Below are 27,589 nucleotides of genomic sequence, written 5' to 3'. Positions count from 1 at the left end.
TCCGCGGAGGAGCGATGCGATGCTTCCCCGGACGGCGGGCGGCCATGGAGCGGAGCCGTAGCGCGGCGGCTCGGAGCGGAGCAGCCCCTCGCTGAGCAGCGAGGAGGAGGAGGAGGAAGAAGGAGGAAGGCCGAGAGCGAGAGCGGGGCCGCGGCCATGGAGGAGTGGCGGCAGTGCGGGCGGTGGTTGATCGACTGCAAAGTTTTGCCCCCCAACCACCGCGTGGTTTGGCCCTCGGCGGTGGTCTTCGACCTGGCGCAGGCGCTGCGGGACGGGGTGCTGCTGTGCCAACTGCTGCACAACCTCTCCCCCGGCTCCATCGATCTTAAGGACATCAACTTCAGGCCCCAGATGTCCCAGGTAGGAAGGGAGGAGGGAGTCGGGGTTCCGTGGGGCTCTTTGTGGTGTTCGCGCAAAACTTCGTGGCACGCGTGGATGGGGCGAGTTTGTGCCGATGTCTGCATCGCCTCCTCCGCTCCCGCACCGCTGGGCTCGGCGTCTGCGGGGGGACCACGGGAACGGGCTGGGGGTGGGGGCTGGGGGTTCCGTCCCCGGGAAAGAAGGAAACTTCTCCCCCGTATTTACATCATCCGGAAACAAAAGCAACTAACAGAGCTGAGGGCTGCGTGATTACTTTCCGGGCTCTTAACGAGCCATTAATTCGGCTTTGATGCGCTGGAGGAGCCGGCGGTCTCCAGTGTTGCCCTGGGAGGAAACTGACCTTGAGAGCAAAAGTTTCCCCAGGAAAATGAAAAATAACAGCCGCGCTCCTCCCCACATCCCGGTGCCCCGCAGTGCCGTCCCGCTGCCCCTTCCCGCACCGGGGCCGGCGGTGTTCCCATCCGGGTTCCCATTTCTCGCTGCGTTCCCTGCTGTCCCCATCTCTATTCCCATTTCTCGCCGTCCCCCTGCCCAGCTCCTACCCCTGACTCGGAGGTACGGGAACTGTAAAGCTTTAGGATTCCATTCCTTGAAATTGTTTCGAGTTTTTGACTGTTATGATGGAGACGAACCTCAAATCGGCTCTGGTTGTTTCGGCTTCAGATGCTCCGTTTGTGTTTTTGCATGTCGAGCTGGGCGGTATTTGCATGGGAATCGGGAAACGAAATCGATTGCAAACAGCAAACCATGCAGCCTCAATCCCCTGTGCTGAGGATCCTTCGGCGAGCAGGGAGGGGGAATTGCCTACTTGCGAGGGCACGTGAGATTCTGCTTATCTAAGTATTGAAAGCTAATGTATAACGTGATCTTGAGTTGTGCTCTGTGCTGTGCAAGCACGCTGCGAGGCCACAAGTGCCTCTCCCTTGTTGTGCTGGAGTTCTGTGGTTGCTTTGGGGCTGTCCTGCCCTCTCTTCCCAGCAGCACGGAGCTGCGTGCGGTTGGGGAACTGCGTGCCCAAGGACGGCTCACCTGGGAGCTGCTCAGGCCTGATGCTGAGTGTGAATACCACGAAATGATGCCTCTTCCTGGGCTGCAGCAATGCTGGGGGTTTCCCTTTGGTTCTCCAGGCTGTAAACTGAGCAAACTGCCTTCTGTGTTGTGACCAAATAGAAGCTGTCCCGCTGGAGCTGTGCGGGGAGCTCTGTTAGAACACGCCGTGAATGGTGCAACCTGGGGTTGTTTCTTTCAAGGAAATATTGTAGTCCTGCAAACCTAGGTTGGGTTAAATCCTGGCCCTTGGGGAAATAAGATCAGGATTAGGGATGGCAGCTGTGATCTGGGGAAGGTCCCAGCAGCAGTTTAGGAAGGAGCTCCTGCTGCCTCTGAGGGGCAGGAGCTGCTCTGTGGAGGTGGGAGCTCACAGCCCTGCTGTCCTCCGTTGCTTTTTGCCTGCAATACCCCGGTGCTTCGTTGGCTTTAGGGGGAGGATGGGCTGAGCTGAGCCTGAGGGAGGTGTGGATTTTTGTCAAAGAGCGGTGATGCGTTCAGACACGGGCTGGGATGTGCGAGACGGAGTGTGTTCAAACTTCAGAGGTGGTTTTGGATGCTAAATGTGTGTTCAGGCTGACAGGCTGGGCTGGGTCACTAGCTGCCTGCCTTGTGCAGAGAGTCTCCTTCATTTATCTGAAGTGCCAGGGGACGAGGCACGTGTGCCAGACTTGAAACACCCAGCAATGCTCTGTCATCTCCTTCTGAGTGAATCAAATGGGGCTGTGCAGGTGCGTAAGGAGAAACAGCTTTTTGCCTGAGGTGAGCACCACTTCAAAGGCCAGAGGTGAAATCCCATCTCAGCAAAGATCCAGACACTGTCGTGTGTTTTCTTTCCTTCCCCCATCCCTGCTGGTTTGGTTTTGCTTGCAGCCGGAGCACAGGTTCAGCTCTGCAGTGGGTGATGCTGCAGGGGTCCCACTGTGCTGCAGAGGGGTGACCTGGTGTCTCCTCCTCGTTGAGCTCCTGCTCCATGCTGCTGCAGTTCCTTACTCTGTGGCACCAGGTTGTGTTTCTTTAATTCATTTATTTGCTAAACCCAAAGAGGCTGTGACCTCAAGTTTGCTTTTTTTACTGCTGGATCCCAGAGGAAGGATTTCCCTGGTGATGCTTGTCAGGACAGGGTGACCCTGTTTGCTTGCCTGCTCAAAGTTGCTGAACCTCTATGGAGACATAATAAGCAGGAAGAAGCCTTAAAACCCCGCTCTGTTCTGAGAGTTGGCAGATGTGAGGCTGCTGCTGCTGAGCCTGGAGTAAAACTTCATTTCTGCTAATTGCTTGTGGAGGCTGTTTCTGGAGAGGTGGGAGTGGGGCTGCAGTGCGTGCCCTTATTGATCACCACGTCGATTACAGTGATTGGATTTTGGGGCAATTTAAGCAGTTTTGCCAGCTGGCTGAGAGTGGTGCGAGGCATTTTGATACCTGAATGTGGGTGGGTGCAGCACCCTCCAGCCTGCCCTCCCTGCGCCTACACAAAGCCATGCCCAGCACCCTGCTGCTCTCCCCATTGCCTGTCATGGTTTGGCGCAGCTGTTCTCTGCCCTGTGCTCTCTTTGTGAGATGGAGAGCTGTGAGCTCGAGATTTCCATCAATAATTAGCTTTGAATCATCATTTGGTTAAGTCTCGGGCCAAATACAAATGGAACGACTTTCTGCTTGCGTTCAGCATGGTGAGGCTGTTTATTTTATATATGAGGCTGTTCAGGGGAGATTGCAGATTGATTTTTATTTTTATTTTTTTTAATTTGCATTTGCCTTGGATAAAACTAATCCTCCATGAGAAGGCTGTGGATGTGGCACTGAGGGACATGAGCAATGGGATGGGTTGGGCTTGAGGACTGCAGAGATCTCGTCCAACCTTAGTGATTCTATCTCCTGGATACTCGAAATTAAGCAACCACACGTCTGATGGGTGCATCTGTGTGCACAGACGTCAGCTTGACAGCAGTGGTCAGCTCATTAAGGGTTTTTATTTGTTGCATATTGACATCTCTTTGTGGATAATCCATCTCGGTCTGCAGTGCCTGGAGTGCCTTATTAGGGCTCCCGAGACGGAGATGCAGCAAATATAATTGGCCCCGTGCCTCAGCTGCTGCGTCGTACAGCAGTGCTGTGTGATGCTGCACACCTGCTTGAGCTGCAAGGCTGCCGGTCCTCTGAAAGATGGGAATAATTTGGGATCAGAGTCCCACTTACTGGTGATGTAGGCAGTCATTTGCTGTGACACTGGGAGCAGGTGGTTTGTTCCAAATGCCTCCCCCAGGTACGAGGAAGATGGGAGAGCGCTGGCGTATGTTGTGCAGCAATTACTCACGAGGCTTTGGGACTTCAGTGCCACTTGGAGGCTTTGTAACTATGATGGCTATAATTGCTTCAACGAGTCCTGACAGCAGCTAACTTGAATGCAGTGTTACAGGAGCTGGCAGGTGGTGGTTTGAGCACGGCCTGGCTCTGAGGCTGTACCCAGCACCTTGGCACAGACAGAACCCAGCCTGGTGGGCTGGGAACGTATCACCTTTCCTGCATAAAGGAGAGCAGTTCCCCTATAGGACAGTGTATCTGTGCTCCCAGATGCTGATTTCCTAGGCAGGGGGAGGCTGACCCCTCTCACCTCCTGCTCCATCTCTCTGCTGCTCTGTAGCAGCTCCAATTTACCCCGCTCAGGTCCCCTTGCTTTTTATTTACTCTCTGCTTCTTGAAGTCGAGTTCTGTTCCAAAAGCAGCTATAAAAAATGGCCTCATTACAGATCACTGTTTACTGTGTCTCACTGACTTCCCGTTCGGATGTGCTGAGCTTTACAAAGGGGGGAAAAAAGGTGCTCTGTTTTGTGGGGCCGAACTCGGGAGCGCCTTGCAAATAGGAACCCGCTGCAGTTTTCCTTCCCATCTTCCTACAGCATCACTGGGAGCAAACGTTAGAGAGCACCCTGAAAGCTTGCTGGAGGTGGAGGCAGTGCCCTCTTTCTGTGCTGGCTGAGGTGATGAGGTATGATGTGACCCGAGGCTGAAGGCTCCTGTGTGCTCTGCTGGGGCAGGAGGTGACTGAAGGTGTTGGATGGATCCTGCAGGCTGTGCCAAGGAGCATTAAAAGCAGCGAGGATGTTTTTTTCCCCTGTTGAATGATAGATGAGAGTTAAATACCTGCCTTCAATACAGTGCAGGAGCAATCTTGTGAATAGTTGCCTCGAAAAACACGAAGCCCGAAGCCCAGGCTGTTCTGTCACTCTTCCATTTGGGACCAAGCTTGGAAGCTGCCCTTTCTCTCAAAAGCAGGCTGACGAGCTGTAAAAATTGCTTCATTTGTGCATCCTTGCTGGTGTCCCATTGGGCTGGGGTACCGGCAGGCAACAGACATCTTGGTGCTTGGTTCCTGCAGGAGATAAACTGCTCTTCTACAAGTTCTGGTCCAAGTGTTGAGCGAGAGATTAGGCTGCAGGATGTGAAGCTTTTGCTGGACCAGGCCAGATGTGCACCAGGGTTGCACTGTGCTGAGAGGAATGGCTGTGCAGCCCTGGGGGCTGAGCATCACCTCCTGGGCCCTGCAGACCCAATGCTTCCTTCTGCTCCTCCGCAGCCAGACGGAGCCCAGCTCTTGGCTGGGACAGAAATGTTGCTTCAGACTGACCCCAGGGCAAATTGTTGATCTGCTGCTTTGTCCATTCTTAAAGAGACAGAGCCCTCTTCTCAGCACAGGGTTGGAGTCCTCGTGCTGCCGTACTTCTCCACTCCAATTCCTCTGAGCTGAGCCCTCCCTAAGGATTCTCTCAAACTATGCTGATCCCGCAGCTCTGTTTTCATTGTTAGTTAGTTATTTTGAGCATGGATGCACCTTTCTAGAGCTTTGTGACTGCTTTCTTCCTCCCTCATGCTGGCTTTGCCCTCAGTTGCATCCTTCACCTGAAGCAAGCTGAAAGCACAGCGGTGAGCACAGCTTCCCTGTTCAGATCCCACCCTGTGCACCTGTACTCTGCACCCCAGGATTCTGCTTTATCCAAAACTGTGTTCCCTCTGAAGTTGCTTTTCTAAGGAGTGGGAAAGGCTTGCTTTCTATCTCAGGGCAACTGCTAATAAAAATGAGTTTTCACAACTTTCAAACCCACTGTGACTTTTCCCAGTGTTGCATTCCCCTATCAAGAACAGGACAGCCTGGAAAAGCACAGTTTCTAATAAAAATGACTTTTTACACTTTTTTTTCCCTCCCTCTCCCCTCCTGTTTTCTTTGGTTGCAGCTCAGTGTTGTGTTCCATCCAACGATGCAACCCAAGGAGCAGCCGCATTTGTCCTCCGCCCTCTGTGAGCTCTGCAAGGGGCCGAGCAGAGCTCTGCCAAAGCAGCCAGCGGAGCACGGAGCTGTGTGTGCAGCAAAGCTTTGCTGCTGCAGCAGTTGCTGTTGGGGTTGGGAGGTGGGGACGAGTTTCGTGTAGCTTGGGTTTATCAGTGGCCCTGCAGCTGCTGAGCCCTGTGAGCGCAGGCGCTTTGTGTGGGTAGCAAAACCTCTCCCTAGAGCTGTGATTTTTTGCTGTTGGGTGTGGGGCTGTTGAGGAGTTAAGCTGCTGCAGGCACCTTTCCTGTTTCTGGTTATGTTCTATGAATATTCTGCTGATGTTCCTCCTGGGGATGTGAATCCAGACTATTTTGGCTGAGTGCAGCCTGATGGGTCTCCTTGTTAGCGGGAAGGTTTATCTGGGGTGTAACCGTTTGGGTTTATCCCTGTGAAGCCCTTAAGATAAGTGAAACATCTGAGCCTTTTCTTTCTTATTTCCTTGTGTCAGAAGGTGACTGTGCTCTAGCAAAATTCTGAATGACTCATCAAAGACACTGGACAAATCTGGGTGCAGATGGGTCAGGTTGCTTTGCAGATCCTTAGCAGAAGTCGCCGCAGAGTGCTGTGTCAGCCACCGAGATTCCTGGGCTGGTCTAAAAAGCCCTGCAGAGCACATCTTGTTACATCCTTATTGTCCAGGGTCATTCCCTTCCCGAAGTGCCCGATGTGATGGCTGGAATGGCTGGAAGCCTTTCTGTCACCAAACAAAGGCTGCAGCCTTCCCATTGTCTTCCTTCCGCGCAGCGGTGTCGCTCGGGTGGCAGGAGATAACGCAGGATCTGCTCTTGTTGTTGTTTCCTAAGTCGGGGGACTGCCCTGTCTGGGCAGCCAGCATCCAGCTGGAAGGTCCTCCTTCGCCTCCTTGGAAAGCCACCAGCCTGACTCATATCCTGACTCGCTCTTCGACTCAGGCTCATGGGTGGTGTGATGGAGCAGAGCGTTGCCTGCGGTAGAGACCCGCTTGGAAATCAGCCTTTATTTGCTGTGACACCACTTGACATCTCAGGATTGAATTTGCCAGGTCTGTCGGACCTGGGGAGCACCTCTGGTTGTGCGGTGCCCTGTATGCCTGCGTTGGGAGCAGCGTGAACCCGTGCTGACAGCTGACCTGGGGCTGAACCTGGTGCAGTGATGCAGATGTTGACAGCTGTGCAGGATGCGATGACAGCGGGGTGGTGTCTGTGGGGTGGGGGGGATTCACACCTCAGCTCACGCTGCCAGCTCTGCCTTGATGAATGGGGGAGGTGAAAAAGTTCCTCTAGAGGAAATTTGCTCTTTCTCTTCAAGCCCTGTGCTTCAGTGCTGATGGAGGGGGGAGTAAATTGGCCTTTTTATAGCATTCATATCTTTTGCTGTGTTTTATAGTAGCTTACTGCTAAATGGAACATCTGGTATTTGAAAGGGAGTGGGCAGGGAGCAGAGCAGACCGAGAAGGGGAGGAGCAGGAGGAGTGATTTGTGTTTGTGCTGCAAACACAGAATTGTCTGTGAAATCTGCTCGACTTCATGTGCATGACAAAAGCATTTGGCCCCACGGGAGGGGAAAAAAAAATGCCCGAGCCTTGAGCACGCATCAGCTTTGCTCTGGGGCTCACAGATGGGGGATGCTGCGCAGTCGCTCTGGGAAACCCCACTGCAGTGCTGTGCAGGGTCAGGCAGTGCCCTCACTGAGCATCAGCAGTCTGCTTTGATCTGAGACATGCTTTAGAGGCTGGTTTGCTTTCTAGGAAAGGCAGTTTGTTTGTGTTGAGTTTATCAGATATGTGGAGTGTGTGCAGGAGCGACTGCATTCGTGTAAGGGTATAGGTCTGCCTTACAGGGTTTCCAAGGCAGGGTTCATCTCTGGCAGAAGTAACATGAGTGGGGGAGATACGTGTGAATGTAGCTATATGTTTATATTTTGTTATGTATTTGTGGAGAGCAAGTGTGTCTCAAACCCACACACGCAGCCTGGTGGTTCCCCAGGACAGGCAATGTGTCTGATATCTGGGGCAGCCTTGTGTGCCCACTGAGACCCAGCGTGCTTTGGGAAGCACTTCTGCACATGGGTGATCTTTCAAGAAAGCTGCTGGTGAGCCTCAGGAGGAGCAAAACAAACATCTTTCATCTTGGAGACCTGTGGGAGAATTGTGACTTTCAACAGCAAATAAAATAAAATCTATAGTAAACCCAGGATGTTGCTTTGAGGGGCTTTGATTTTATAGCCCAGCTTCCACTTCTCTATCCGTGCTGCAGAGCTTTGAGCTGTTCTTTGGGGCTGCCGGGGAGGAGCAGGGCTTTCCTTGCACCATTCTTTGCTTGTTCTGCTCAGCTCTGGCCCGGGTGCTGGCAGCAGGGAGCACCCGGAGGAGGGCTGGATGTGCAGTGGGGCTCCTCCAAGAGGATTTTCCCATGTTAGGTTGCAGGACGTGAAATGTGGGCATTGCACTGAGGTTTGTTGGGTCACAGCACTGGGTGCCAGGAGGTGCCGCTCCCAGGGGAGCGGCCATGCAGCAGCTGGCCCTGCTTATCATCCCCGTGATTCACCCCCGTATCTCTCTGCATGGGTCATCTCCTGATTGGGAATTGGAGGCCCAAGAGCGTGCCCTGCATCTGTGCAAATACTGTGTGTCATGCAGATTTTGTGTGCAATACTGCGTATTGCTGTGTAATTAACGGACTCCATCAGCACTGCTTCCCAGCGCTTTGCATGGCACCTCTGTGCATCATCCAGTCGGCATCTCCCTGATGGGAACTTGGTCTGAGAGCGGTTAAACATTCTCATCACCTGATAGTAAAGCACGTTTCTTGCAGCATGAGCAGCAACTGTGGTCAAAGGCCGTGAAGGAGGAGAGATGAGGCTGTGATAAGGCTGGGAAAGGCCGCTGGGGTTGTAGGGAGGCTGTGCTCTGCTCTTTGTAAGGTTTTGCAGCCTCATCATGTGTGGGTGCACATCACAGAGCTTTGTCCACACTGGGGAACGCCTCAATGCTTTTCTTATGAGTGACAAAGGTTAGAGGTGGTTCCCCTTGTCTGGGCAGCCTGATAATCTCCTAACGCATTACGAGGAAGCTTTAATGGAGCTGTGGTGTCTGCTTGAGAGGGTTTTCCTTAGCCAGGTTGTCACAATAAGCATTTCTAATTAGACAGATTTAATTCCAGATCTTTGTGCTCCCCCCACCCCCGCTTTCCCTCTTTAATTATATTTGCTAACGTGTTTCACAGTTTTCCCTTCAGAAAAGAACAATTTATGCAAAGGTCATAAACAGATTCTGGCACTAATTACTCCAGAAGTTGCACGGGGGAAATCAATTCCGTGGGGAAAGCTAAACCTTTCGGGGCTGCAGTGGAAGGGACTTCATCTGCACGTGCCCAAAGCTGGGCACCCACTCAACAAGTCAGTGTGTCCGTGTTTGGGCCCAAGTTGTAAAGCTGATTTCTTTGAGTTCTGAGCCAAATTGATGAAAGGCGTTGCATCCATCCATGGTGACATCTGTGGGTGTTCCTGCCGGTGGGTTTTTGGTCCCGATCCGTTGTTGGTGTTTGGTGGAGGAGTGGGATGGGGTTGAGCCCCTCCCCATCACAGCTGCTCGCTGCCCAGCCTGGCTGCTGGGCTGGGTTAATGGGTTTTGTCACCTCTGCGTTTTGGAGCGGCTGCAACATCTGTTCTGAGTGATAATAAAGCAGTGCTGAGGGGAAATTAGCATACAGCTGCCAGGGTGGGAGAGAATCTCTATAGGAAAAAAAAAAACGGAAATTTCTTGATGGAAGATGATGCCTCATTGCATTTTCATGTTTCCTGGTGGTTTTGGCAGCATGAGCAGAATCTGCTCCTTTGCAGTGGAGAAGGACAATGCCACGATATGGGCTTCTGATGGAAATTCTAAATTGAAGTGCCCCACGTTCTGGTGCTTCAGCCAAAACCAGGAGTCCTTCTGGCACCTCTGAAGCTCCTATGGTGCCGTGTGCCTTGGTGCTGCTCTCTGCCAATAACTTTGCATTGAGGACTGGCTCCATGCAGGCCATTAAACCCCATTTCTGTGACTTTATTTCTCTGGTCTATTTCCAGAAGACCCGGATCCTGAAGTTTTGTGATGCGAAGATTTAATTCTTCCTTAAGGGAAGACAAACAAACAGGTGTTGCCATCTCTGCTTTGGGGAAATGCGTAGAAACGCGATTGAAGTGCTCTCTGAAGTCTCATAAACTTGAAAGCAAAGTTAAAATAAGCAAGGTTTAAAATGTATAAAGCAGAATATTAGCGAACAACGAGTGGGTGGTGTTCTGCATCCCCCCTTCCTTGTGAGATAACCTGAAGGGTGGAGGTGGGGAACTGCCTTCAGCATGGGGATCCACCAAAATAAAGCTGGAGAGGTGAACGGTGTTATTGCTTAGGAGGAAAGCTGTGCTTTGCCAAGTGGGAAAGGAGGAACTGCTCGAATCCACCTTGACTTCTTCCCAGGCAGTTCTCTAATGACAGTGCAGGATGTGAAGATCCCTTAAGATAAAGATGAGGTGCTGGTAGTGTTGTTGCTCTGTACAAACCTGTCGTACAGCTGCTCAGCACTGTTATTTGTACAGCTCCTCTGGTGCCGTGCGGGAGGAGCTCCCTGCAGGTGTCTCTGCACAAAGGGGTGTTTAACTTGTCTTTGTGCTGGAGGTAACATTAATCACTGCTTGGGTTTGTCTCTGTCAGAGCATCGGGCTTTGTTATGCTGGAGAATACACGTGGAGCTTCTTCTTGCTTGCAGCACTTTGCTAGGGCTGTGTGAGCCCTGCCTGGTGCTGTGAGCATCCTCAGTGGCACACAGTGCTCTGTTCCGGGGTCTGAGCTCTGCTGAAGTCCTTATAGTGCCCTCAGACTCGGGTAGGAAGGATGTAGGGGATGTGTACATCCTTTACTTTTCTCCTTGGCTCCTCTGGCTGTTGTGGTTGCGCTGTTCCTGCTGTGAACGGCAGCTTTCCTTTGCCAATTTTCTTCCCCTCCTGTCTGTAAATAAAAGCAGAAATAGCAATAGGAATGACTTGGTTCTGCTAGATGCTTGCAAGTGCTCTAAAAAAGAGCGGGTGATCACAGTTGTCGCTGTTTGCTTGTAGTGTTTGGGATCTGCAGGCTGTGTAGGGTGGTCCATTTGGGTGCATGCGTCCAAAAACAGAAGTCCCAAAGCTGAAGATGGAAGGGCTCTTTGAAGGCCCTTCTGTTCCTGGGAAAGCTAAAACTGCATTACCCTCTGAGGGGTTTCTTCCCCTCCGTGAAGCCTCCAGATCTCCATCAACCAGACGCTGCTCACTCCTTGAGTCCTGAGGGGGGAAATGATCTTCGTAGTGCTAGTTTTTCTTTATTAATAAAGGGTTTTGCTTCTTGAATGCAGCCAGAAGCCATGATGACTTTGTGTGGAATGTTCTTTATTCTCCCCTCCCTAAAAGACATCAGCAGTTGGAGAGCCGCTCCTCTCTGGAGCTCAAGGAAGTGCTGCTTTGAATAAGAGCTTTTTGCATTGGAAGCTGCACCTCAGAGAGATGCTTTATTTCCCGTGGTGTTTATGGCCATGTAAAATACTCTGTAGTCTCCAATTCTGCAAAGTCTCAATTGCAGTGTGCGGAGGAGCGATTTATTCCTAACAGCTCAGCCTAATGTGTGCTGTAGTGATTTTAACAGGAGCTGGACCTGTCTTAATGTTTGCTGCAGAAAATCTAAAAAAGCATCACGTTGGCTGCTCAGCACTCCTAATGACTTCTGCTCGGGGTTGATGCAGAGCTCAGTGCGTTTTATCATAAAATCTTAGAATGGCCTGGGTTGAAAAAGACCACAGCGATCATCCAGTTCCAACCCCCTGCTGTGTGCAGGGTCTCCAACCAGCAGCCCAGGCTGCCCAGAGCCACATCCAGCCTGGCCTTGAATGCCTCCAGGAATGGGGCATCCACAGCCTCCCTGGGCAACCAGTTCCAGTGCATCACACAAATCAGTACGCTTTTCTTGTGCTGTGAAAAAGGAGGGCTTGGAGGTGAAGTGTATATAGGGTGAGGCTGGTGTCACAGCTCAGCGTGCAGCCAATTTGGAGGCAAATCGTGACATCTTCTGCACGAGCATAGCCCCTGAGCAGCAGATCCCTTCTCCTGTAACGTTTGCTCTGCCTATGCACGGTCTGGTTGAGTTCTCGGTGTGTTTATGGAAGCAGTTGCTAAGAGGATTAATTTAAAGCAGAAGATAACTTTTCATTAGTTGTATGCAGCTTAAATAGTGGAAATGAGTTCATATTGGGTGGCTCTAGGAAAATAGCAGAGGGTTGCTGTCCAAAACGGACAAGGCTGCATTTAACTGCGTGTTGACACTTAGCCATGTCAATAAAATAACTTTAATTTGCAGGTCACTGGGCTTTTTGTGTTTTTTTTAGGGCTGCTGCCTATTGACCCGCTCCCATTTGAAGCTCTGAGTATTGTCCTGCGTCCTGCCCGTTTCCAGTGCTGTGAAGTGGGGTGGATGGCTCTGGGAGGAGCGAGGGTTAATGGCTGTGCTGGGCTCAGATGCTGCTCCCCACTTCCCTGCCCTTCTGCTGAAGCATTAGCAGTCCGGCCCAACAAGTCCCCAGGGTCTCATCTCCCTTCTCCACTCGTACCAAATTAATTAGACCAGCACAGCAAAACGAACCCTTCCCTAACGCTCTCTGCTCTGCAGATGCAATTATGCCCTTCTACAGAGTTTATTTTAGATATTCCAATTAGGAGAGTGAGCTGTGCTCGTGTGTGCTGTCTGGTGTAACTGTTGCTGTCTGGCTGGTAAATACATCATTAAATTCTGCTTTCAGGGGAAATGCTTGTCCTAGTGGAGCACCTGCGTGTGAGTGCACCAGGTCCATGCAGGGGTGGGGAGAGGCGGCTTCTGAGCATAGCTGGCTTTCCCAGCTCACAAATTCCAGTTAACTTTTTTCTTTTCTTAAGTGAGTGTAAATTGAAGCACCCCAAGTGTCTGCATTTCTGCTGAAATGTTTAAACAGTTTCTTTGTAATAGGCTATGATACATCCTTGATAGCACGTGTTGCCATAGTATCGGTGGGGTTGGGAAAGACCAGCAGGATCACCTGGTCTGAGCATCCACCGTACCCAAACGAGGACTCACCTTGTGTGCTAAGACAAAGCTTTAAGCTGTTTGGCCAAAAACATTGGAGACTTTAAGCGAGAAGAGCAGAGCTCTGGGCAGCCTGGTCTTCTCATGGTTGGCAACCCTGCGCATGGCAGGGGGGTTGAAACTAGATGATCATTGTGATCCTTTTCAATCCAGGCCATTCTATGAACTTCACCTCTCTGTTTCCACACAGGATTAATAATCAGGGCAGGGCATCTGCTGGGCTGATTGCAAGGTGCTGGATTTCTGCATCCCTCAGATCCCTTTTTTAAACGTAGGTGAGGTTTCTAAACCCATCTCTAGCCTTGTTGATGCCAGCACTGAATACTGTTGTGCTAATGCAGCAGACAGGCAAGTGTTACAGGCTGGAAAGAGCAAGACAGGTATCAGATTAGAAAGTTGTGTTGATCTTGTTACATCCCAAATGTATTAATATAATGAATAATAGAAATATCTACAGCCTTATTTCCCATAATCTGTGGGCTCTGTTCTCATTGCTGGTCAAGCTGAGGATCACCTTTTTTAGCAGCTTTTCCGATGTTTTACCTTTTGTAGCCCATTTTCCTCACGCACAGAACACGTTGGGTTGGGCACAAAGCTCCCCACTGTTTCTTTCATTTTAGGACTCCCCTGGATGAAAGGTCATGGATGGGGACGTGCCCAGCTCCATGCCTGGAGCATGTGCTGTGATGGCTGACGCCCGACACAAACACGCCTTTGAAACTTTCAGCACTCAGCCGTTGCATAAGGATGCCTTCAGTTCGTTTTGGCACTGAATCGTTTCACACTTTGGGAAACTTCACAGCGCAGCATTAATTTTGGCCGGAGTCTCTCATTAAATCCCACTTTGCAAAAATAACTGGAAATGGAAAGTGATTGCTCTGTCTCTTTTTTTTTTTTTCTTTTTAGTAGCGTGTTTTCTTCCCGTGGTGCAAACTGGGGTAACTGAGAAGCTGTAAAACTGGGCTTTAGTGGCACTTGTCCTCTCCTTCCCTGGAAAAAGCCTCGTGTGAGTGGTCAGTGGGGGGTCAAATCACAGATATGGGGTCTCTGAGTCCTTGGGTTTGGTGGATTTAGGGGCCTTTAGCTTAGCTCAGAGTAGTTAAACTTCAAACCTTTCACTCTTGCAATGAAAAGCGAATTAGAAAAAGGACAGACACACTGGAGTGTCCAAATTCATTGGGATAGCAGTGCACAAAGCCCAGCGTCTTAAATAAGAACCTCCACAACCCATCATCACAGCGATGCCAGTGGGCTCCCCATCCTTCCCGGGTTGAAGTTCATCCTGATTTGTACCTCGCATCTGTATTAAATGTGATTTTTAACCTTCAGGCTTCCTGTCTGGGCCTCCCAAGCTTTATGAGACTTACCGTTGCTATTCGGTTAATTAATTTCCTTGCAGTGTTGAAGGGGAGAGGAACTGATACCCTGAATGCAAATCACAAAGTGTGCTTTGTGCACTAAGAGAAACAGTGCTAACGCCTGCATTTGTGGATGGTTTTCCTTTCCCTCATATAGAGAAATGGATTTGGAGCCATGAGGAGAGAGCCAAGTGGGGGCTGAATCTCATGCCTGCTCAGATTGAAGGCTCATGGAAGGCTTCTGCTGATGCCTGAGCAGTTCTGAGAACTGAGCTGTGTTTTAAGACTTTGAGCTGTGTTTTAAGACTTGGAACTCTTCTTTCTAACATTGAACGTTTTTTGACCCTCTCTGCAGGGAGGAGGAGCTGAAATGCAGGGCCTTCATCCCAGCTGGTCGCTCTCCTTTCCCACTGTCCCTGCACACTGTGATTCGGGCACTTTGTCAGCAGTTTGCCCTGTTTTACTGGATGTGGCCAACGGACACGTGGCTATGGTTCCTTGTACAGAGGGAGGTGTGGCAGAGACCTCCGTGAAGGCAAAGCACATTGATTGCATCACTGCTCCAAGCCACATCTGTCTTGATGTTTGTTGCTTTATAGAAAGCAATTGAGTTGCACAGGCAAAGCTTGCTGTGCTAAATGCGTGCTGCCTGCTCCTGATTTACTTTCTGGTCTTTACAGAAGAGATGTCAGTGGGGCACGCTGCGGGTCTGAGGTGAGGCTGACATCCCCTGGGTCTCCCCTCCTGTTCTTAAAGATGAATGTAATGCAGTAGGCTGCGTGTCTGGTGAGTGTCCAAAGCAAAAGTTGAGCCTCAAGCAAACAGCAGCAGAACGTGTGAAGCCAGAGGTGCTCTGGCTGCTGTGTGCAGCTCCCATGTGCCACCACGATCAGAGAAACATCCAGAGGCCCATTAAAAGCACATTGTGAGCTTAATCTTGCACGATACAGCCTAATCTCATATGTAGGTCTGCATCAGCCATCTGCAATGTGAAGAGTAGGGCTCTGGTTTTAATTACTTGTTGAAGAAGAAGCTGGGGGATATCTTTCAGCATCATTACCTGGTGTCATTAAGCTGAGTTTTTGGACTGTTTGTTGTCTGCTTCCAATAATGCCACCCCAGTCCCCAGTGTGTCATTTAGGAGCAGTTTCTCACTGAGCCCACTGGCAACCAGGGGACTGGCAGCCTGATTTCAGCAAGGACACACAGGTAAATGAGGGCTTGGGCAAAGCCCAGCAAGCTCTCTTCTATTCTGCCAGGACAAACCAGAGCTTCCTGTGCTTCAGCACTGATGTTGATGCTGAACCGTGGTCTCTGGATCTTGTCAGGCAGCAGCAAGACTGGACAAATCATGATCCATTAAAGCCTTTCAGCCTCCCAGCATTGCCATCCCGGAGGTATCCAAAACAGCCTTTGCTGCATATCCAATTTCTAAGATTTCTTGCTGACACTTGTATAGAAATGACAGAATTTTGCAATTGTTCCAGGCCATTATGCCCTCCATCAGCAATTTAAAAGGTAAAAGCTGTAACAAATGCAGTGTTATAAATATTTCTCATGGCTGTGTTCTTGCCTTTCAATCGCACTTTCCCTGTGTGTGCTGTGCTGCTTTGGCTCAGTGGGGTGAATGCACTGGGAGATGGGTTTGTTCAGCACCTCTGACTCCTGGCAGGTAACCCGGCACTTCTTGCAGGGAGGAAAACAGCACAGTTGGTTGTAATTTCTGAGACTTTGTGAAGGGGAAGCAAATCTAATTGGAAACGGATCACCCCAAATCACGCCTGCGTGGAGAAATGATGCTTGAATAACGCAGTGGCAGCTCGTACAAGCTCTTGCCAGAAAAGTCTGCTGAATGTTGAAAGATTGCATGCCACTCGTCTGATATCAGAGCTTTTGAAATAAGATTTCCTAGGGGGCTTAAAACCAAAAGCATGCAGCATCTGCAGCGAGACAGATGTGTGCCTCGGGCTGGGAGCAGGCCTGCCCCAAATGGCTGCACTGTCAGCTAAGGGTGGGCCAAGATAGCAGTGGGCATGTAGGATTGGGCTCAGATGGGACTCATAAAATTGATACAAAGGTCTTGAATTCAATATGCAGATTTGGTTGTTATTTCACAGTAGTCTGCATAGCATAAATGATGTTGCAGTCAGGTATTACAGGCATCTAACGCAGCTCCTACTCTGTGGTATGTTTCTGAAGTCAAAGCTTCTCTATTCTTGGTTTTCAACAGAATAAAGGTTTTCTGCGTGTTTTGTGAGCCAGCCCAGACTCGCAGCTCCTGCCCGGGGTTCCCTCTCACAGCTCTGGCCCCAGTGCTTGACGTGACAAGGGCTGATTTTCCCACTTGGCTGCCGTTGCTCCTCTCAGGGCATACCAGAGCTGTTCTCATCTCTGTCCTGTCAAGAGTTCATCACGGCCCAATTCCTCACCCATCCCAAAGAGCAGAAAAACAATGACTGCTTGGAAAGTTCTGTGTAAGCATATCATTCTGGTGTAACCCTATATACAGTTACGTAATTACCCGTTTTCTTTAACAGCAGCTGGATTCTGCGTTACAATTTGATTGTCATGGTTGAGACAAGCCCTGTCCTAAAGCTGCTGGCCAGAATGTTTTGAATTTTCTTTGCTGCAAGCTCAGTGCGTGGGAAGGCGTCTGATTTCTTGATCAGCTACAATAATTATTTATTTATTTATTTTTTAATTTATTTTTTTTACCTATGGTTATGTTTCATGCATGATGAAGCATGAGCCCTGGTGAGACAAACGGGAGCTTAGGACTTCGTGTCAAGAGCAAAAGCCGAACGGTTCCTATTTATTCCTGGAACCGACCTCCCCGATGGAGCTGTGCCTCTTCCAGCAAAAGGAGAAATGAGCTGGGCTTAATGAGTGCAGCAGGGGACTCTGCTAAGGGTGACAGACATGGGCAGATGGAGCAGTGCCTCCGAGCCCCTGCAGCCTCAGACCTTGTGTCTCGCTCAGTCCAAGCCAGGATTTGGCAGTGTGCTGCTAATGTGCCTCAGAGACAGCCCCGTGCTGCTCTAACCCTGCCTTGTGTGGGTGAGGCTGAAAGAAGCCTCTTTGTGTTTGTTCTCTAAGGGATGTGGATAACGATGCAGGTCTGTCCCAGTGTGTCACGCTGCTGCTGTCCAGGCTGGTCCTGCCATGCAGCACAAAAGCAGCCAGGGAGGGGTTTTCATGTGACCAAGTGCTGATTTGGGATAACCCAAGGGCATCTGCCAGCCCAGGTTTTTCCAGGATGAGTAGGGATGCAAATTCTCTTTTTTATTTAGCAAGCAGAGCTGCTTCCCTCACTTTCCTAACACTAAGAATGTGGCAGGTTCCTCAAAGCGGTGCTGTCCCTCACCCAGAATTTCCCTCTCTCAGAGCTGGTGAAGACTTACGCCTTCAGAAAGGATCAGGCCCATCTGCTTTTCCCAGAGCTTGTGCTTATTCCTGTGCAGATTTCTTCCTTAAAGACATCCTACAAGATCCATCTCTGAAGTATAATCAGCATGGAGAACTGAAGTAAGGTTTTCCAAATCCTCAGTGCCAAGCTTTCAGCGTGGTGTGTGTTTGCACCCCGGCTGCACTTGTTGCATTCGATGGGTTTTGGCAGCCCTGGGGCTGTGTGGGCTGAGAAAAGCAGATCTGCAAACACCTCTGATAGAAAGGCTGGGGCAGTTGGGTGAAGCCTTTCCCTTCCCTCTGCTCTGCTGGTTTTCCCCTTGGGAGCTTTGCCTGCAGACCCGGGAGGACTTCACAAAGAGGGGAAATGCTGTCCCCGGCTGCGGCCGGCTGCTTTCTTTGGGAAGTCACAGCTTCCTTCCGCCCATTTACAGCCCCTGTGCATCACATTGGCAGCGCGGCCCTGCCGGCTCCCCGCCACGCTCACAGCAAACCTTCCTGGCCCTGCTGCCAGGGATGGCTCAGCTTCCCTCCAAGCTCAGGGAAGGTCATGGATGCCGTCAGAATGTGGCCCCTTAGGACGTAAGGGTTGTGTTTTCATTCCCCTACCCTAAACCACAAGGAATTACCCCGTTCCCTCCTCCCGCCCTGCGCTGTCGTCTTGGTCTTCATCAGACACCTGATGGGGGTTTTGTTCTGGATTTTTCAATTTCATTTCTCACTTTTCTCTGAAGGAACGCACGTAGTGGGTGAAGTGAGCCTGCTGGCCCAGCCTGCAGCAGCCCCCAAGGGTTTGGGGTCAGCAGAACCCCCATAGGATGCAACAGGTTGGGCTTCTGCAGCTCTTACAGCGCTGGCTTGGCCTACACAGGGACTTTCCCCCACGTTTTCTCTATATGCACATTGGGGCATTTCTTCTGCATCTCTGAGCAATGTGGATTTAATCAGTTGATGCTACGCTGCGTTTCATTCTTCCCACGTCCTCAGAACATCAGCACCTCGGCGGTGCTTGCCCTCAGTCCCTCCTTGTTTCGGTAATTGCTGCTTTGTAGGGAACCCAGGGGCTTTGCTTAATGTTCCTGCCAACTCTGGCTCAGGAATGACTTCCAGCAGTACTTGCGAGCTTTGTGACTTTGGTGAATTTAATAGGTTACTCTGGGACCTCCCACTATTGCTTTTTGTTTGTTTGTTTTAAATTGATTTTACAATGTTATGCATATTTGGGCATCCAATTCCAAAAACCTCTGTATTGTTCTCAGAGAGACCTCTCTGAAACCCCACACGTGGTGAACAGCAGCAGTTCCCACAGCTGCCCAGTGCTCTTTGCTCACTGTACCTGTGCAGGAGCAAGGAGAGCAGCAGGCACAAAGCAGGGCAAGGGCTGTATCGGGTTCCTCCTGCTCAAAGCAGGTGCTCCTAATGATTGCGTGCTGTCCCTGGAGGATGAGACTTCAGTGACATCTTGAGAGCTGATGCTCCTTGCTGGGGAGCACCTTGGCTCGCTTCTCCTGCTCTTCCCAGTGACCAGCAATTGTTGTTTTTCTAGAGGAGATGATTGCTATCCCTCAGGTGCTCTCCTAGAGTTAATAAGGGCTTGTAGGTGGTGGTGAGGAGACAAGCTGTGGTGAGGTCAGTGCTTATCGGTGTTTCGGACTCATTAATCAGTCTTGCTAAGTGGAATTTGCCCAGTCTGAGAGGCTCTGAAATGGGAAGAAATAACAGCACTAAATTGTTTGAAAAATAATTTTGTTCTCCACTTCTCAGTAGATAAATCTGCTGTCCAACAACCTGAAATTTAATCTGTCCATCTAAAGTAATTGATGAGCTGCGACTTGAATCCAAATATGAATGGGAGGGGAGATTTTCTGCAGAGATGCTTTTGTATCACTTCTGCAGCTGCTGCTTTCTGCTAGAGACAATGGGATGGAGCAGGGGAGCACCAGAGCTGCAGAAGGTGCAGGGCTGCTGTTTGGAGCGGGACATGAGCTTCCATTGTGCTTGTGGCTTTAATTACTGCTCCCAAAATTCACTGGTAAAGCCTTTATGTGGAGGAGAGCTAGACCAGGCAGAGATATTTGGAGAGATAAGGAGGTAAAGGTCATAGTTTAATGAGCGGTGTTCAATGCAGGGTTCTGGTAGCTCCAGCCCTGTGGATCCTGATGGGTGCTTGGATGCTCTTAGACTTTCTCACTGCTCCTGACTTTGAAACAAGCAAAGGGAATGTCAACAGCTCTGTGCTTCAGCTGGCTGCAGGCCTGTTTGTGCAAGCACCTGCGTGGCTCTTATCTGGGCTTTGTCACTCCTGTTACCCCTCCAAGTGTTAAAGTAGCACGTGGGGAACTCAGCATGATTCCAAGTCAGCCTTTTGTTTTCTTAAGGGGTTTAGACTGCTGCATACCAGTTTCACCAGTGATTGCAAATTCCATATTTTCTCAATGAGAGCTTTTTCCTTTCCGTTTGTGACGGCTGTGATAAGCAGATGCTCACAGCTCCCCGTTGAGGGCTTTCTTTTCTCCTGGTGTGTTTGGGCTGTGTTGGAAGCCAGATAAGAGGAAATCTGACATCACAGTCAGGAAGTGCTAAAGAAAGTCACTTTCGTCATTCGTCATAGGTTATCTACAACAGTAAAGCTGCAGCATTCCTTGCATGCTGCAGGGTCCACTTAAAGCCCACGGCTTTGGATGAGGTTCAGCAGCGTGGCTCTGTGCCCACTCACCCAGAGTTATTGTACGTGGCTCCAGAGCACTAACCCAGCCCTGCAATCACTGCTTCCCAAAGAGACCAGCCCTGAAAAGCTGTGAGCTTTCCCATCATCCCACCCCAACGAACCACCTGCCCCACTTTTTCCTTTCCCTAAATTCTATCATTTGGTTTCTCTCAAGGATCCCAAGCCTTTCACTAGGTTTGCACCAGCCCAAATGTAGGAATTGGGGTCTGCTGACGAGCATCTTCTAAATCCCACCCTGGGCTGTTTGGTTGCTGAGCAGACGCTGCAGTGTTCACAGGCTTCATCCCAGAAGCTGCTGAGGAACTTCTATGCACAGGGCTGCTGTCATCCCATGATGTGATGCTGAGATTGCACTCGCTGAGTTTCTGCAGGGCTGGTGGCAGTTTGTTTACCTCTCTGCAATGCGGTGTGCTGAAAAATAAGCAAATCTGTTCTGAAACTGAGTGTGTGCAGGTGTTGGGGGCCCTTCTGCAGCCAGCATGGCTCGGGGGCTGTGGTTGCTGCTCATTACCACCCTCAGTAGCGATTCAGGGTATTTTGTGTCTCCAGATGTTTCTTGCTCCCGTTGTTGGGCCTTTGCAGTGTGTCTTTAAACAGATGATGGGGCTTTTCCGTGATGCTTGTCATCTCTTCCTCGATGCTTGTCACTGTGTGAGCTCAGTGGCTGGCTGTGTGCACACGGTGTTTTTCTCCTGCTAACTCAGCAGCTGGTGGCCTGATGGCTTGCAGGTTGGAATTGGGTGAGCAAAGACACTTGGACACAGCCCATGCTGGAAAAAGTATTTGGTTCTGTCCTTCCTTAGCAGGGACAACCCAGGGTTGGGAGCCCTGCCATGGTGTGCTGGCATGCTGTTGGAAATGGTCAGGATGAGGCATTTCATTGCCTTGGACATGCAGTCTCTCAGAAAGGAGGCGTTGTGAAGCTGGAGCTTTTCATGGAATCAAAAATGCATTATGTGGAAGGTTCAGGATCTCACATCCTTCACCTCCGGCTCAGCTGGACACCAATGCTGTGCAAGTCAATCTGAAGTGAGCCCTTCAGCCATCCCTTCTCCCCAAGCCCTGGGACCTGCAGGGAATGCTCTGCTGAGAAATGCCCCTTTGCTGTGTGCAGCTGTGGCTGTAACCTGTGCCAGTCACGTTCAGAACTGGAGGCTGAAAAGGATTTAAAATAAACACGTGCTTTGAAATCTGAAATCAATGAGGCTGTCATGTGAGAGCAGTCATAGGCCTGCTGCAAGCAACCGGCGTGCACAAGATGTGAATTCCTGCAGGCACCCAAAAGACAAAGTTGTTTCATAACCCGTATCAGCAAGAAGTTGTAAAGCGGTTCCAAAAACTCTCTCTGTCTAGACAGGTTATATTTACGACAGCATTTATGTGAAATAGAGGAATGCCCCAGAAAAACAGAATTGTTTTCAGTTTCTGCCTCTGGTGCTTGTTTGTCTAATGAGAGCGCTAATGTGATGGCTGTGCTGGGAGCTCAGCTTCACGTGGAGGGACTGAAGGGGAGGAAAGTGATGGGGTGTGGGTGAATCCGTGTGTTGGGAATGAGGTGGTCCTGCAAATCCATCGCCAGCGACCTGAAGCATCATCCTAATGGCAGCGATGCCGACGTGCTGCAGTTGTGCTTACAGATGTAATGAGTACAACTTGTGCAGGGAGCTGCCAGCAGGAGCGTGTTGGAAATGGTTAAAAGCTCAGCGCTGGGCTTCTGTAGCCCCTCAGCTGTAATTTATATTTAGGTTAAGGCTTGAAAGGGAAACATTCTGGCTTGAGTTTTCCAGCCTTTCCACAGTGTTACCTTATGTTTGAACTGTAAAAGTTGTTTTTCAAAAGGGTGTTTGTTTCTGGTGTGCAGCTGAGAACACAGAAGTCCTATCAGGGCACCAGGAACCAACTTCTCCAGGAACAACAAATAAACCAACGCAGCGTTTTTCAGTGCAAGTCCCCAGGTTCCTATTAACTTGTCTCACACAAGAATTTAGCTGGGGGAAATCTCCGTTCAAATCTGTGCCCGTCTCACTTATTTTTTTTCTCCCTTTTATATTTTCCTTTCCCTCAGTTCCTCTGCTTGAAGAACATCCGAACCTTCCTAAAAGTGTGTCACGACAAGTTTGGGTTAAGAAACAGCGATCTGTTCGACCCCTTCGACCTGTTTGATGTGCGGGACTTCGGCAAGGTAAGAACACAGCGCCTGGGGGACGGGTGGGAGGGCTGAGTGCTGCTGCAGCTCTGCACGTTTGTGCCACGGTGTTGTGAATGTGGGAAGGCTTTGTGATTTTTCTGAGCAAATTCTGTGCCTTAACCCATGCATCTGGCTTGTGGTAGCTTGAATATTAGGGGGCTGATTCTGCTGTGTATTAGTGAATTAGGGGGGCAAGCACTCGAGCTTTGTTCAGATTGCAGAGCCTCTGGGATCAGGCTGTAAGTCCATGGGAGATGGCTTTTTTGGGGGGGATGTGCTTCAGGTTTTTTCCCCAGGTGTGTGTGTGCAAATCATGCACTGTCCACCCCAGCTGCTGCCTCTGCCACAAGCAGCACAGCCATACCGAAATCATTGTCAGCTCTGGGATGGGGGGCGGGGAGTTTCTGAAGTGGTCAGAAAGTTTCATGCCAAGGCAAAATGTCTGTGAAAAATTCATGTGGAGGGTTCCCCTCCTCGTTAACCCCACTGGGTGCTGGCTCTGTTGGTGCTGTGTCACCCAGACAGTGGGGACTGAGCGCATCCTGGTGTTGTGCTGCAGCTGATGGGCAGCACGGAGTGCTGTAGGAGCCCCAGCTGTGAGGGAGGAACATCCTACGTTGTTCTGATAAGAGCCTGTTGTTCTGCTCCCTTTGCTTCTGACATGTAAGGGCATCAGGAGTGCACTGTTACTCTGACGGTTTGGAGCTCAGGGAAGCTATTACATGGGACAACTGCTATATTCTGCAGTGGAAAAGGTGTGAAAAGATTTATTAAAGCTCTCTATTGTTTTACCTCCTTGGAGCTGCCAGGCATAAGCTGCTTGAAGGCATCTTCTCCTCCGATTATCCAAAGCGTAGATTTTCACTGCTGATGGGGATGTATTATTTGATATTTATTGCCTAATTTATTTCTGGACCATTATCTGGAATGTGCAATCACAGGGGCTTGTTTTATGAGTTTTTTAATTTATGAAATACGAGGCAGCTCTTGTTGCTCTGGGAATAGGAATGCACAGAGGGAACCTTTTGGGCTGGGGAAAGAAGCGCCGCTAATTAAAACGCTGCTTTATTGTCACGTTTCTCTCGTTCTGTGCTGCTTCACGTCACCATAGGAGCCCACTAGCAGAGCCTGGTGGGATGCAACCCCTGGAACGTGTCAGCTGAGCGCAGCTTTGTTTCCTTTGTGTCCTGGTTTAGCTTCTCCTCACTCCTCCTGTTTACTTTTCAGAGGTCATTGAGGACTTTGCAGCCTTTGGTCTGTAGCAGGGGAAGGAGACGATGTGCTGTTTGCTTTTAACCCGTAACAGTGTCGTTTTTGTTGGTTTTTTTAAGAGGCTTTGGAAAGGAAAAAAACTTACCACAAACTTCAGAGAGACCCAAGTGTGCTTGGTGCCTGGGATCGTGCTCACTTTAATGCGCCTTATCATCTTCAAACAACCTCACGTGGTTTGCGAGGCACAGGTTCTGCACGCTGAAATCTCTTCCTGCTGTGGCTTCATGAGTTCGGTGGGATGTCAGCTGCCCTGAGTCCCTCTCAGAATGTCCCCATTGTCTTTGCCACCTTTCATTCCCACTCGATCCTCAGATCTGTGTTCAACAGCGGCAAAGCAAATAAACAGGGAAAAATCTGCAGCTGACCGCAGCGCCTTTCCGCTTTGAGCCGCAGTCCTGTGAGCAGAAAGAGCCTTCAATTCACGTTCCCACTGGCCAAGGGCAGACTTCACACACAAAAAATCCTCCCCCAAGCCATTCATTACTTATACCAGTAGTGCGTTTTGGCCTGTGAGACGCTTTGGCTGTATTAGAGACTTTCGGAGCGGTGCGTAGGAATTAAGGACTGTTGAATTACATAGGGAGCAGTGCTGGGTGGTTCCTTTCTGAGGGCTTGAAAGCAATTATTTCTCTCCTCCAGACCTGAAGGCTGGTTTAGACAGCAGTCACCGACAGCACTCGGACTTGCTGAAGCATGATTACCAAACAGAATGTGGCGATGGGGACTCTCATCCCTCTCTGGGCTTTAAGCTCAGGAAGTCGCTGCTTCCTTGCTGCCAGCAGGAGAACAGCTGGAGAAATGGGATCGCTGGCCATGTGGGCTGCTCCAGCCCAAATCCCCACGGGCCTGAAAAGATCCGTCTCAGCCTTCGTGGGATGTTGGGTAATTGGCAAGTGCGGGCTTCTGCGGAATGGATGTGTCATGGTTCTTGTAATCGGGGCTGCAGTGTTTCCCAGTTACCCCAGGGAGCTGAAGAGCCAATAGCTGCTCACAGCCAATATTTTGCTGATGTCCAGTTGTTTGGCAAGCCCTCTGTCGCAAGGGGAGGGCTGTGCTTCACAGCACAGATTGCCAAAAGTGACCTGCAGTGCTGACTGCCCACATTTCCAGTTTGTAGACGCCTTAAGAGACCAAATTGTTTAAAAGAATGTGTTGTTTTCTACAAGTTGTATCGCAGCTCTGCTTGGGTTTGAATCCTTTTTCCTTGAAAGGAGCTCAGAAACCGTCATCCACAATAGGATGTATGAAACTGCATGGGTGAAACTGCTCTATGGTTGCTTTGACTGCAGGACGAGGTGGCACAGCTATGTCTGAAATGAGGGTCTGGCATTGCACGGGTGCTGTGCCCAGCCCCTGCTAACACAGCCCGGCTCCTGGAAGAGAAATGAAATGAAATAAAGCCTCAGTGCTCGTGTACAGCATGGTGCTGCGCTGCACTTCATGCACATTTAATAGCAGCAATGATATAAAACACAACTCTTATTGGACTTGCTAATTTATTGGCACCGACTACGATGAGATAAAATGTACATAAATATGGATTAAACTCTTTATCACTCTATTAGTCAGCATGATAGCAGCAAGGTTCATTAAATGGAGTTACTCATTTTCAATAACTTGCAGTAATGTACCTTTTTTTTTTTTTTTGGAGAAATATAGTTCAAATATTCATAAACCCACAGAGTGTGCTGTTTATTAGTCTCCCACTTCTCTCTGCTTTCCTGATGTGTGTTTAATTTGTCATCACTTTTCTTCAGAAGTTCTTGGACTGCTTGGAATGAAGCTGCACCCCATGTCCTGCGTTCATACAGCTGCCCCATGGGGAGGGACAGCAGCACAGTGCTCACCTTTTTGCACCCTCTGCACCATCTCAGCCACTCAGTGGCTGCACCGTGGGGCTTGGGTGTGTGTCCAGAGAGGGATTCTATGGAGGCTCAACTGCTGATTGCTGTGTAAGTCGCAATATATGACGTGTGCAGTGGGGTAGGATGAGATGAGAGCAGCATTCCCCAAAAGAAGGGTGTGTGTATTTCTTTTAAGCTCCCATGGGAGCAGCAGAGTAACCAGCCTGCAAAGAGTACATGGAGATGTGTGTGCTGCTGCATGCTTAACTCTGCATCAGCTTGGATGCTGGGATGGAAAAAACAGCTGGGAGAGGATGAGTTGGTTCTGTGGGTCTGTTTTGGGGTGGGTGGTGCTTTGCCCATGGTCAGAGCGCACGGAGCTCAGAGCTGAGCAGTGCAGGGATGGTTCAGGGAGCTGCTGCAGGACTCAGGGGTTGTAGGCTGCTCCTTGGGTTACAGGCTGGCTCACAGCAGGTGCAGTGCGTCCCACAGATGTTTTTGACTCAAGCACTAAAATCGCGCACAGGAAACCCTGATGCTGAACTTCCCTATAGCAAATAGGGGCAAATGAATTGCTGATCTCTGTTGGCTAGCCAAGCGTGCACCAGGTGCTGCATTCTGCTGCACAGACCTGCTGCCATGCTGGCCATTGGAGCTGCAGCTCCAGCTGCTGTGAATTTCCCCCAGCTCTCTTCTGGAAGCTGGAAGCCAAGCTGTGTTGTGCCCTGTGGTGTCCCCTCCTGTCCCCAGCTGAGTGAGAGCAGAGGCTCTGCCCCCCCCCACCCGCTGGTGGCCCTCCGGCACCCAGCCCAGCAGAAGCTTCTAGCTGCACAGTAACCAATCAGCTCTGCTTTTTCCCTTTCCTCTCTCCCCTACTTGCAAATCTGCACTGTTTATAGATGCACAGCTTTTCGGTGGAATCGAAAGAGCCAGAAATGTTTGTTCTGGGAAGCTTTGCTTTCTCGGTAAACGGACCTTTTTCGCTTTTCCTCCTCCCACCCCCCCCCCCCCAACCCTCCACCCCACCCCCACTTCTTGGCTGCTTTCCCCAGTATTTTTCCAAGGGGTCACATTAAGGGGTATTAAGTTTCAGATCAAACAAGCATGGCAGGATCTTTCGTAACTCCCATGGTCTGCATGGGAGAGCTGTTCTCAAAAAGCAGCTGAATGTTGTAATGAGTGAGGAATCCAAGGTATCGATCAGGACATGGATAAATGCATATTCCTAATGTGTATGGAATTGATTTTCCTTTAGTTCCTTCACTTGGCTGAGCTCTCCTTGCAGTCATATTAGACAAGATTGGGGTGAAAATGATGGTTTTTACTTTGGAAAACCTTTGAGCAGTAAGACATCCACGTCTCTGCCTCCACAAAGGGTTCTCCTATTGTTTAAAAAATGTCTGGTTGCATTTGACCCCTGCAAGATGTTTTTCCTTTATTATGTCGTCAGGCATTTGTGACTTAATGACTTGGTGAAGATCATCGTGACTGAGAGATGTCCCCAGGCAAAGTGAGTCCTTCTATACTCAGCGCTCCGTTGGTGCATCTGGCATCACTTGAGCTCAGCTGTTCTGTGTGCATTGGCAAAAGGAAGGAAATCCAGCCCGGGTCGTGTCATTGGAAGCAGTCCTGGGATAAAAGGAGGTTCTTATTCCATGATGATCCAGGGCTCTGCTGTTTCTTTATTAAAATCTTCCCTATGTTTCCTAAGCTCTTGGAGCTGCAGCATCTGATAGTGAGGCTGTCTCAAGGCCAAACGCTTCAGTTACAAAGAATAATTAACATTTCTTGAAACAGATTAACGTGTGGGTGTAACCCTGTGTAGGCAGAACGCGCCAGAAGCGAAACTCTCAGCCTGAAAGCACTGATACGACCAAATGCCACCAAGCTGGGGTAGCTCTGCATCCTCTCCCTATGGAACAGATTTGAGGAAAAAAAGG

At 50.0% G+C, this 27,589-nt stretch overlaps 1 protein-coding gene across 3 annotated transcripts in view; it reads left to right on the top strand.

Annotated features, from left to right (window-relative positions):
- Window positions 1–6: 6 nt before the first annotated feature.
- VAV2 (vav guanine nucleotide exchange factor 2) overlaps window positions 7–27,589 on the top strand; it is a 100,274-nt gene continuing 72,691 nt past the window's right edge. For all 3 annotated transcript variants that reach the window (XM_010720981.1, XM_010720980.1, XM_019621497.2), the window contains exons 1-2: window positions 7–360; window positions 22,411–22,527. In XM_010720981.1, coding sequence (XP_010719283.1) covers window positions 157–360; window positions 22,411–22,527 — 321 coding nt within the window. In that variant the 5' untranslated portion in view covers window positions 7–156. The remainder of the gene's footprint in view (window positions 361–22,410; window positions 22,528–27,589) is intronic.

Source organism: Meleagris gallopavo, chromosome 19 (genome assembly GCF_000146605.3).
Source record: "Meleagris gallopavo isolate NT-WF06-2002-E0010 breed Aviagen turkey brand Nicholas breeding stock chromosome 19, Turkey_5.1, whole genome shotgun sequence".
Taxonomy (NCBI): Eukaryota; Metazoa; Chordata; class Aves; order Galliformes; family Phasianidae; genus Meleagris; species Meleagris gallopavo.
Note: the sequence above shows the minus strand (reverse complement) of the source record. Positions and strands in the feature narration are given on the sequence as shown.